This window comes from Leptopilina boulardi, unplaced genomic scaffold, assembly GCF_019393585.1.
Source record: "Leptopilina boulardi isolate dan_hultmark-lab unplaced genomic scaffold, ZJU_Lbou_2.1 LbouV2_213, whole genome shotgun sequence".
In the NCBI taxonomy this organism is placed as follows: Eukaryota; Metazoa; Arthropoda; class Insecta; order Hymenoptera; family Figitidae; genus Leptopilina; species Leptopilina boulardi.
The window spans coordinates 4,322,048-4,335,163 of record NW_026137767.1 but is presented as its reverse complement, the minus strand read 5'-3'; the positions used below and the strand labels follow the sequence as shown (position 1 = coordinate 4,335,163).

The 13,116-nt window shown below is 26.7% G+C and overlaps 1 protein-coding gene across 1 annotated transcript in view; it reads left to right on the top strand.

Annotated features, from left to right (window-relative positions):
* Positions 1-13,116, top strand: part of LOC127278986 (receptor-type guanylate cyclase Gyc76C-like) — an 87,278-nt gene that overhangs the window by 25,011 nt on the left and 49,151 nt on the right. Inside the window, exon 2 of the mRNA XM_051301007.1 lies at positions 523-720. Coding sequence (XP_051156964.1) covers positions 523-720 — 198 coding nt within the window. The remainder of the gene's footprint in view (positions 1-522; positions 721-13,116) is intronic.

Genomic DNA, 13,116 nt, shown 5'->3' with positions numbered 1-13,116 from the left:
ATCATTAATATTTAAAGGGGTCAAAATAAAGATGGTGCCCCCCCCCCTTAATAAAAATTAATTTCAAACAATTTTAGAAGATTTAGTTATACAATTTTCGAAATTGAAAATTTTTATTTGTCCAAATTATAGCTTTTAAAAGAAAATTTTTTAAACCCGCATTAATTTTTACATAATTTGTCTTTGAATAAAAATTTATTAAAAAATTAAAAGAATTTTTTTCATCAAATTTTTATTTAACCAAAATTTGCGCATTTAACAAAATTTTTATTTGATCAACGTCTCATTTAGTCAAATTTTCATTTGATTAATTTTTTCATTTTTTATTTATTTTTTTTTTTAATCGGTCTTTTATTATTCATGAAAAATATATTAATTTGACCCTAGAAGTCGTCATGAAAAACTGATGGAATTTGGGAATATAAATTTTTTTTCTATTGAAACCTTGTAAACAGTTTTGATCAATATGATAATTGAAATGTGAAAAATTACATATTATTTTTTTTTTCATGTGATTTGCAGATCAATCGTGACCCGAACATCTTGCCAAATGTGAGACTGGTGATGCGATGGAGCGACACGCGAGGAGAGACAATCGAAGCAACAAAGGCGATGATCGACATGATCTGCGACGGAGTGGCCGCTTTTTTTGGTCCAGAAGGTTCCTGTTACGTCGAGGCCACTGTCTCTCAATCCCGCAACATACCAATGATCAGCTATGTGAGTTTCGGTTCTTTTTATTTTTTAATTTTATTCTAATATTTGCTTATTAAGATGTTAGTCTCCTTTATATAGGGGAAATATAGTATTTAGTATTACTCTTTAAATGAGAATATTTCCCTCTAATTTCAAGAGGATCGAAACAAAAGGACTATTCTAGAGCATTCCTCTTATATTTAGAATAAAAATAATACTCTTAGAATTTAGAATAATCTTCTATGTTTAAAAATATTCCTCTAAATTCTAAGAGGAATTCCCATAGAAAGTCGCTCATGCGCAAAGATGATTGCGTCATATCATTTACGTCGCGTCATAAATCGCATATCATGCGTGAAAAAGTTTTAGTTTCTGTGTGAAAAAATGGGAATAAACCAAAATGGATAATAATCTTTTAAATATCTTGATAGAGTTGCAACTTACACAATACGTGCCTATTTTTGAAAGTAAAAGAAATTTTTAAAAGTAATTTTTTAGAAAATTTAAATAGTTTTGAGGTTATGCTATTTAAAAATTTGTTTTATTACGATTTTTATTTATTTTAATTTTATTTGAAAATTTATTTAAAATAAATTTTCAAATTTAGTGAATTATATGTTTTGCGCATAAAAATATTATTAAAAATAGATTTAGTTGATTCATTCAAAAAAAATTAAAATCAATTTCAATTTATTTATACTCAAATAGATGTAAATCATGGAATAACAAATTTTATTCCTTTTAATTTTATAGATTATATCTATGACATACAAATTAGATGATTACATTTTTATTATTTCAGAATTCTTTTTAAGATGATATTTTCCTCTTAAAATAAGAGTATCCTCTTAAATTAAGAGGAATAATTTTACATAGAGGAGAATCCTCTTAAACCTAGAGGACATCCTTTTGCAGCATATACTAGAGGAAAATATGCATTGAAATAAGAGGAATCCTTTTGAAACGAGAGGATTTTTTTTTCGGTGTAATTTTTGAATGCTCATAACTTCCTTAAAAATGCATCAATTTTGAAAGTCTTTTTTTCAAAATGTGTGTTTTTAAACGTACTTTTCAACAAAAAAATCGAAATTTTTTTTTTAAACGATATTATTATCAAATTTTTAATTTTTAATGATAAAAAGTCATTTGCCCGATAATGGGCAAACAATTTTTACAATATTTTCGGAACTTTTCAAAAATTTGTGAATTTTTCAAAATATTTCTGTTTTTTTTTAAACTACGTACTTTTATGTATTTTGATACGCTGATATCGAAAATCATACTAACAATACCCAATAATTTGATTTTTAGGGTGAAAACCATAAAAAAGTCCCAATATTAATGGTTTTTTCGTTTATTAGGTAAAATATGCAAAATTAAAAAAAATGCATCAGATATAAAAAATGTATTTTAATAAGATCTATAACTTTTTTTTGAACATTTTTTTTTTAATTTTGCATATTTTACCTAATAAACGAAAAAAACCATAAATTTTGGTACTTTTTTTTATGGTTTTCAGCGTAAAAATCAAATTTTTGGGTATTGTTAGTATGATTTTCGTTATCAGCGCATCAAAATACATAAAAGTACGTAGTTTAAAAATAAAGAAAAAATATTTTTAAAAAATTCAAAAATTTTTGAAAAATTTCGAAAATATTATAAAAATTGTTTGTCCATTATCGGACAAATGACTTTTTATCATTAAAACTGAAAAATTTGATAGTAATATCGTTTAAAAAAAATTTTCGATTTTTTTGTTGAAAAGTACTTTTAAAAATACACATTTTGAAAAAAAAGACTTTCAAAATTGATGCAGTTTTAAGGAAGTTAAGAGCATTCAAAAATTAATGGACAAGAAAATTCACCAATTTTCAAAATTTCATAACTCGAAAACGGCTTGCTAAAAATATTTGAAGAAATTCATGGAAGCTAGTCTCAATTAGTACTAAAAGAAAAAAAAATCTCAAAAAAATCGGAGATGCAATTGCAGATGGACTTACACTTTGGCGTGGAATACATCATATATACTATAGGGTATCTATTATTTTCCAGTTTCAGGATTAATTTTTTAAATGCTTGCAAATATTAAAATTATTAAAATTTTACCTAAATTTTGAAGTTATGTTCGTTTCTTGGTTAGGGAAATTTGAGGTTATGTTTGTCGAACACAGTCATGAATCCGGTGGCAATTCGATGAAGTAGTATAAGGAGCACTCACTACTTGTTAAGCATATAGGCCCCCTGCATGAGAATAAATCCGAAATTACATAACTCCGATTATGACGCCTCTAGCGGAAAAGCGGTGTACTTAGAAGTTTTCAAAATATGGCTGCGCCTAGTGACAGCTGTTCTCAATAGTAAACAGTGTAAAGTGATATTTATAATAATTTTAGAAAAAGTGTACAAATTTTTTATCTCAATAAAACTATTTGACTTGACTTGAAAAGAAAGAAAAAAGTTACACACAAAAATTTTAAATAAAACATAAATTTTTTGAAAATATATTTGAAAATTTGGTAAGTTTTTGCTTATTTATATATATACGAATATATAATTTAGATTTTTAAAATATTTGTTTTCAATTATGTTTCATAATGAAATAATAAAGGAATTACAATAATTTGTTGTAAGTTATATATATATATCTTAATTTCTTAATTATTTTTAGGTTATGTTTACATGTTAACAAAAAAAATATAGTGACAAGTTCAGCAAGTATTTTGTTAACATTCAAATACATACAAAATAATTTGTATCAAGTAAAGTTGCCTGTGTTAATGCTGATTCATTGATCAATTTAGCAGCCTCATTTTTCACTTTTTTATTTATAATTACACAAAATTAACTCGCATCAAACACATTTCAAAAAAAAAAAAAAACGCCAACTGACAGTTACATACAAACACTTATATAAGTGACCTGTAATTCCTCGCTTTTCCGCTAGAGTTGTTAGTATCGGGGATATGTAAATGCTTCTATTAAATCTGGAATGGCTGGGGAAGAATTTTCAAAAACGGCCTATAGAGTGGGTGCTCCTTATACTACTTCCTGGTTTAGGGCCAAAGTACCAACAAACCTAAAAAAAAATAACCTAAAAATTAGGTCAATTTCTATGTCAAAAAACCAATATAATCATGCGCCCACTTAAAAATAATTTTCTCGTATTTTTAACAAAAAAAAAAATGTAATAAAAAATAGTAAAATATGTTGTAGTGTCAAAGTGTAAATAATTTGTAACATTTTTGAATAATTAAAATTTGTGTATTTGAATAAAAATTACAATTTTCTGACATTAGAAAACAATTGAGCTGCCGGATCAAAGAAGGGCACATAACTAATGTAATTCAAATGGGTTATGTGCCCTTCTTTGATCCGGCAGCTCAATTTAGATAACATAAACTAAAATTTGACGTTTATTTCTCAAAAAATTTTTATTCAACGAGAAATAGAAATAGAAATAGAAAAGAAAAATGAAACTAAAAAAGAAAATTAGATTTGCTTCTACATTTGATAACTACGACCTGTATTACCGGAACGTTTCTCTCTAGCGCAAGTCAAAAAAAAAATAAATCATTTTGAGAAAAGTGGGGGTATAGAGACCCCCAAAAAATTTTTTAGTTATTTTTGATATCGGAGTGGTTTCCAATGTATTTTCGTCCGCTAAACACGATTCCGGGTTCTAAAATTGTCTAGTACTGCAGAATTTTGAGAAAAGTGGGGGTAAAAAGAACCAAAAAAAAATTTGTTGAGTCGAATTTTACTAGCCTGTATAAACAGCAATTAAAAAAATTAAAATCCCATGAATTTTAAAAATTTCCGTCTGCCACATTAGATCCTTTGAATTTTCAAAAACTAACATCATCTGAAATTAGAAACTACGTAATCATGTGTTTCTTTAAAAAACAAAAAAAAAAAATTAGAAATTTTTAAAAAATTTTGCTTATAATTTTACTTATAAATTAATAAGTCACATTTTACCTGCTGCTATCGATTTTGTTTGGATATCTGCAATATAAAAAAAAAATATATATATAGGTATATTTTTTATCTAATTATTTTTTATCTCTTGTTCTCATAATATTCAATATACATCTTAACCAGTTGTTTCGTCATAACAAGATCTATAAATTCGATGAATTATTTACATATTATAAAAAGTAAAATCAGATTGAAATAATCGTGAAAATAAATTTGTCGATTTTCATTAAAGCGATATCTATTCTTTCCTTTCGTCGCACGGGTTGTTTCAACAATCTCATAATATACGTGTATGCAAATTAAGGTTATATACATCCACACACACACATATACATTGATATCATTCATTTATTCAAAGCGCGTTCACGTTATATACACTTATTTATTTTCTATTTATTTTTCACGTGTGCAATGTCTCAGGCCTTTGCCATATATTTCTTTGGCAATGATATTAAGACGCGCTATTATGCGCTTTGCGATTCTTGACAGAAATGCAAAGCAGATTATTTATATATATATATATATACGCTATGGAAATTTTCTTTGTAAACACACAAGTTGACTATACTTGAATGAGCTCAAATGTTAACTTGTCGGTGCAGTCACCCTATATATATGTATTGATTATGAAAAACTGTGAATCTTGGTTGGTTCTTGAATCTTGACGACGCGCTACGCAAGAGAGAAACGTTCCGGTAATACCGGTCGTAGTTATCAAGTGTAGAAGCAAATCTAATTTTCTTTTTTACTTCCACTTTTTTTCTTTTCTATTTCTCTCTCGCGTTAATTTTTCTTTTTTTTTTTAATCTCTCACATCGAATTCTTATTTTCCAGATTCAGAAAAATAAATGCAATTTTTTAAAATGGACGAATCGGATGGACAGTCAAAAAGAAAAGTTTCTCCTTCATATTGTTCTAAATTATTATCTAAATTGTTTTCTAATGTCAGAAAATTGTAATTTTTATTTAAATACACAAATTTTAATTATTGAAAAATGTTAAAAATTGTTTACACTTTGTACTACAACATACACTGAAAGAAATTTCATAGGAAAAAATAACAAAATGCGTATTACATTTTAATATATTCTTTTAGAATTTAGGGAAAAGTGTACTTTTTATTAAAATTCAATATACTTTATATTAAAGTTCCAACTTAAAATCTTTTTTCAAATATTAATAATTATTGTAGAAAGAACGTAAAAAGATTACCAATATTTGAAAATATTATATTAAATTCTCATAGAGTTGTTGCATTATATGGAATGTAGCGTTCTAATATTTGTAAAACTTTATACGAAAAATTGAGAATGTCGGAAGAAAAGGGAAAAAAAGCGGAAACTGTCGGACGTTTCCGTAAATTCTCGGGAGGAAGAGGAGTGAGACTAGGAACAACACATTCACACTTACGATACAGGTTAATACACATACTAATGAACACGCACGTTCATTTCGCTTATACATAGACATTACACGATCGCAACGAAACCTACACTTACAATTCTATACGCATAACGATAAATTTCGCTGGGGGTCGGCATATATCGTTTTCTTATATACTAACTACTGAATATTTTTACCACTTGCGAGAAAGAAGTTTACTTATAATAACTTAATAATAAAAAATAGTTTACTAGTGCCAATGGTGTAATTTTATAGAGGTTACGCTGGGTTCATTTTTATTATTAATTGTTTATATAGATTTTTCTTTTTTTTCAGATTAAAAATTATGATATAAAAATTTTTATTGCAAATAAAAATCAAATAATTGTAAAGATGACATCAAAAAATAAAAATTAATAAAAATAATAATAAATTTAATAATTAATAATAAATTTATTATTATTAAACAACTTTAATAAAACATTTTTTACAAATTGAAAATAAATTTAAATTAAAAAGAATTTAAAACACTATAAACATTTGAAACACGTGTGTTGACAGTTGATAGGTACGTTCTGCTGGTTAACAACACTTTCGAAGATCGGATCAAGTCGTAGAAGTTCGAGTAGGACACGAAGCCGCAAACAGACAGAACTTCGGTTAAATTCGTAGTCTCTCGGGAAAATCCGTGACTTTTAATATAAAGTTTTACAAAATGTGAAATAAGTATACGGATATATGTTATTTTTCTTACTATTTTGTGAAATTATTTATTATAATATTTCGTATTCTGTGAATTCATAAAGAAAATACTAATTTTTAAAATAAATATACTAATTCTTATTTCTTAAAATAATAGTTACTCTTAAATTCATTATATATTTTCATAAAAACTGTAATAGTAATCAACATAGGTGCACTTTTTCCCTAAATTGTAACATTTATATTAAACTCTAATATGAGTTTAATACTTAGTAGTATGAATTTTCTTTCAGTGTATTTTACTATTTTTAGGGTTTCGTGGCCCAGGGCCGAAAGCATTCTAGTTTCGCTTTGGCGTCCGTCCGTCGTACAAACCGGAAGTCAACTGTACGACCTCTGAAATGTGAGAGTGTCACATTTTGGATCCTCCACCATATATTAACATTTTGGCATCTGTATGTATGTTTGTTCGTCGTAAAAATCCTTCTAAAAAGCGAAAATGGAAGTCAACTGCACGACTTCTGAAATGTGGCACTGTCACATTTCGGATCTTCCACCCATATATATATATATATATATATATATATATATATATATAGAAAAGTACAATTTTTAACTTTTGTATCTGAAAGAGCAACTCAAGATCTATCGACTGATATCAAAAACTCAATTTTCATTTTTTTGCAGCTAAGGTCCCTTTCCTCATGGAACGTCACATATATATACATATATATATATATATATATATATATATATATATATATATATATATATATATATATATATATATATATATATATATTGATCTGAATTTAAAAATCCTAGATGTAGGCTCTTTGCGCCGGCTTCTTTTGCTGATTTTTTATTACATTTTTTTAAATTAAAATTACGAGAATATTGGACTAACTTTTGTTTCGATTGTTTGTCCGATTCCTCTTTAAATAAATTTTAACTTCTACGTAATATAAATATTATTTAAAAAGATTTTTTTAGCAATTTTTTCATTTAAATAATCGGTTACTTGACTCCCATGTGCGAAATGCCAAGACTGACAATACGGCCCAACATTGGCCCAGTAATGTCTGCCGAAGTATGGTAAACGTTACTGGACCAGTACTGGCGATCAATTCGTCCCATTATTGGTCCAATATTGGCACCAATTCTCGGTTACTCTAATTTGCCATAATTGGGCCGAACTCCGTCCCATTATTGGGACAATATTGGCACCGTTTCTCGATTATTCTAATTTGCCATTATTGGGCCTTCTCTCTCCCATTACTGGGCCAATATTGGCACTGCGTCTCAGTTACTCCAATTTGCCATAATTGGGCGGAACTCCGTCACACTACTGGGCCAATATTGGCACCAATACTTGGTAATTCTACTTTTCCATAATTGAAACGAACTCTGTCTCATTACTGTGTCATTATTGGCTCATTGACGGCTGAAATGTTGAATTTATTTTGACAAGTCATTTTTTCCAAAGTTGTAACGAATCTTGGCCCAGTAATGGCGCATTAACGGCTGAAATGTTCCTCAAATGCAGCTTATCAAAACATTTTTGTGTTGAGATTCCCATATCCGCGTATAGTGTAGTGGTTAGCGTGTTAGACTTCGGTGCGTTAGGTTGCGAGTTCGGTTCCCGCGAGCGTTACAAATTTTCAAATGTTTAAAACAATTGTGCTTTCTGTCAGGACTTGAATTATAAATGTATAGTGAATTAATTAGTTAATTAATTAATTATTATTTTTTACTAATTCAGATTTAGAAAGTACACGGTAAAAAATGAAAATACGAATAAAGAAACTTTTACTATACTTTAAAAGTAAAACCTGAAATGTCCGCAGTTTCTGCGCATTTCTGGAAATGTTTTACTCCAGAAATAGTAAAATTTACTCCTGAAATAGTAAAAATTATTCCGGAAATAGTAAATTTTACTATTTCTGGAGTAAAAATTGCCAGAAATGCGCAGAAATTGCGGACAGTTCAAGATTTACATATAAAGTATAGTAAAAGTTACTTTATTTGTTTTCCCATTTTTTCGTTTAGGAAATAATAAAAAAAATAAAATAATTTTTCTTTCTATATTTTTCATATTAAAATTTTTGTAATAAATAATAAAAATTTTAAATTATCCTAAAAAAGGAACGTGTAAATTATGGTTTAATAATTCTCGACGATAGTATAATAAAAATCATTGACATTAAAATTTCTATGAATCAAGCACACTTTTTTCGAAAAATTATATATTGAGTATTTTTAAATTTAACGTTAATTTTTTTTATTTTCAAGAAATGTATACATATGTATATATATATATATGTATGTGTGTGTGTGTAAATTTATTATTTGATAAGAATGTTAACTTTCATCTGACCTTCACAAATATCAAGGTGATCCCAATTGGTCTCGCATTTGATATGTCTTCTATATACTTCTAACCTAAAATTAGAATTAAGAACAATGATGCCAGATAATTTGTTTTATTGTTGTATATAATCTTAATTTGATTGGTTTATTGACTTGGCTAGTTAAATTTCTCTCTCTTTATATATAGAGATTTTTAAACAAAAATTTATTATTATTTTTTTTACAAAATTTTCTATTTTTATTTATAGATTTCAAATATTTTATTATATTTCTATGGTAGGTATATATATAATTTTTATCAGCAGCATTAATTTGTTTTTATGTATACCTACACAAAGAATTTTTTTCTTGGATTAAATGTGTGCGGTTCGTCACGTGCGTGTTTTGAATTCTATTTCTAAAAAAATGGAACTATATAAACTCAATATTTATCTATTGAAACAAAGCGCGCATTGCATTACGTCAGCGTAATTCTTTTTTGTTCTTGACATTGACCAGTACTAAACTCTTTACAATTAATGTGACCAGAACTTGAAATAGCGATTAAACTACGTAACGATAAGGACTTAACGAGGTTGCCAACTTTTTTTTTTTAACAAAAAATGAGTCACGTTTTGTTCCCTGAATAAAATTACGAAATACTGTTCCCAAAACATATAAACTAAAAATTTGAATAATTGTTTCCATATATATATATATATTCGTCTCGAAAAAATGTATATATAAAAATTTATACACTAAAAAAAACAGATTTTTTTTATTTAAATAATGAAATGGATGAATAGTGTCTAAAATTAGTTAGAATTTTTATTTGATCGAATTTCATTTGATAGAATTTCATTAGATAGAATTTTCTTTTAATCGAATTTATATTTGTTCGAATTATTTTTTGACAGAATTTCCATTTTTAACTGATTTTTCATATATAAGGTAAATGTACTAATTACGGCGCGATTCGAGTAAAAACACCTTTGAAATAGAAAATTCGACATTTCTATTGTATAAAGTCAATTTAAGACTAAAAGCTTAAGTTATTTAGATATTTAAAATAATTTTAACTTTATAAAAGTCGATTATTTAAACAAATATGAGAAATTAAAACTAATACCGTAATTTTCTATTATACGGAACGTTTGCATCAGTTTCGGTGTATCAATTGCGGTGACCAAAATACGTGTATTTTGAATATACTTTGCCCACCGTAATTGGAGCCAATGGAAATCTTAAATATGTTTCAATTACGGCGAGGGAAAAAATTTGCTCTCAAATAATTAAATTAATAATTGTTTAAATGTGCATCTTTATTGGTAATTATATCAAAAAAAAAAGATTAAAATAATTTTTTTTAATCATTTCGCAATACTTTTACATTAAATATAATAGTAATAGTAAAATTTTTACTTAACCGAAAATTAATTAAATTAAATAAGAATAATTTTTCTTTTTTTTTAGTGATAAATGTTTCTAAATATATTGGACCATTTGTCTCCATTAAATCCATAGGTCAAGTACAGTTTACAAGTGCATAAGTTTCAACCTGTCGAGCTGGCTCACTCGCCAAATACCAAGTTGGCTCTTTACATTCTATACGAGATACGACCACCTGTTGGCTCTCTAGTAACACCCGTTTTACCGCGCAGTAAAGCACTAGCAACAGCATCAAAATAGGGCTCACCCCTCTATTCAAACGACAATGTGTAAAGGAAACCTTACACCTTGCAAATATAACTGCTTCTCAAATATTTATATACAAACACATCTTCCTTTTCATCTTATGACACATGAGAAATAACTTTCTCCATTGAAAACAAAATTTATAAAATTAATTATTTAAGTATAGCTTGGAATTTCGTTTTGAAGCATACACTGAAAAAAATTCCTAACCCCCGTATGCCAGGAATTGACTAATTTTCCTGGTTACGAGAGGAACCCACTAGGCAATCTTGGTCAAAGTTAATTTCGACAATTAGTTGGAATGACTAGGGAAGCTTATCAGAATAACCAGGTATCTTAGTTACATTGGCTAGAATCACTTTGACTAATTAAACTTTAGCAAAATTGACTATAGATACATGTCATATTAACCAAACATCTTAGTTAATATAACTAGTAAACAAGGAGTCAATTCTACTAAATCGACTTTAACAATATTAACCAAGCTACATAACTAAACTGACTAGGATTCTTGGTTACGCTGACTAGATTTAAAGTTACTATGGTTAATAGTCATTAATGCAAAGCAAATTTTTTTCAGTGTATATACATTTTTTTTAAACACGATATAAATTTTATTCTTCATCTTATATTTCTGAAAAAGAAAGCAAAAGAAAAATATTTTTCTAGTAAAGTAACAAAATTTTCTTTTTTTGTAACTTTATTCAAATCTTTGAGTTTGTTCTTGAAATTAACTTTAACTTGCACTTTCAGAGATAAAAAATAAACTAAAATCATATTTTAACTCTTGAGTGTATAAGACTATTTTTAACCCTACACCGAAAAAAAATTATTCTTGTATTCAGAGGAAAATTCCTCTTACAGAATCCTCTTGAATTTTATTCTTAAAACAAGAGTATTACTCTTTAAATGAGAATATTTTCCTCTAATTTCAAGAGAATCGAAACAAAAGGACTATTCTAGAGCATTCCTCTTATATTTAGAATAAAAATAATACTCTTAGAATTTAGAATAATCTTCTATGTTTAAGAATATTCCTCTAAATTCTAAGAGGATTTCCCATAGAAAGTCGCTCATGCGCAAAGATGATTGCGTCATATCATTTGCGTCGCGTCATAAATCGCATATCATGCGTGAAAAAGTTTTAATTTCTGTGTGAAAAAAAGGGGAATAAACCAAAATGGATAATAATCTTTTAAATTTCTTGATAGAGTTGCAACTTACACAATACGTGCCTATTTTTGAAGGTAAAAGAAATTTTTAAAAGTAATTTTTTAGAAAATTTAAATAGTTTTGAGGTTATGCTATTTAAAAATTTGTTTTATTACGATTTTTATTTATTTTAATTTTATTTGAAAATTTATTTAAAATAAATTTTCAAATTTAATGAATTATATGTTTTGCGCATAAAAATATTATTAAAAATAGATTTAGTTGATTTTATTCAAAAAAAAATTAAAATCAATTTCAATTTATTTATACTCAAATAGATGTAAATCATGGAATAACAAATTTTATTCCTTTTAATTTTATAGATTATATCTATGACATACAAATTAGATGATTTGCATTTTTATTATTTCAGAATTCTTTTTAAGATGATATTTTCCTCTTAAAATAAGAGTATCATCTTAAATTAAGAGGAATAATTTTACTCTCTTAATTTGAATCAGTGAAATTTCACTGGTGAAATAGCTAGAAGTCGGTTACTGAATCATTTAGTGAAATTTTCCCTGGAAATCAGTGATATATGACTGATTTTCAGTGAAAATTTCACTAAATGATTCAGTAACCGACTTCTAGCTATTTCACCAGTGAAATTTCACTGATTCAAATTAAGAGAGTACATAGAGGACAATCCTCTTAAACCTAGAGGACATCCTTTTGCAGCATATACTAGGGGAAAATATGCATTGAAATAAGAGGAATCCTTTTGAAACAAGAGGATTTTTTTTCGATGTACTTTTAATAAACAAATTAAAAAAATGTTTTTTTGTTTTCCAGATATTAATTAATGTTAATAAAAAATTTTTTTTTAATTCGTTTATAAAGTATACATTTTAAGCTACATTTTAAGAGATAAAAAATGAAAAAAAGTCTTTTTGAAAAAAAAAATTAAAAATATTTATAATTTAAAAAAAAGGATTACCTAAATTTTAAACTGAATGGAAAAATTGAGAAAATTAAAAAAAATTTATATATAAGATACGAAATTGAAATAATTTACAATCAATTATTGTATATGGAGATTTTTGTAATTTTTTTTAAAGTGAGCTGATTTTCTTTTCCTTTTTTTTTTAATCCCTTGATGAA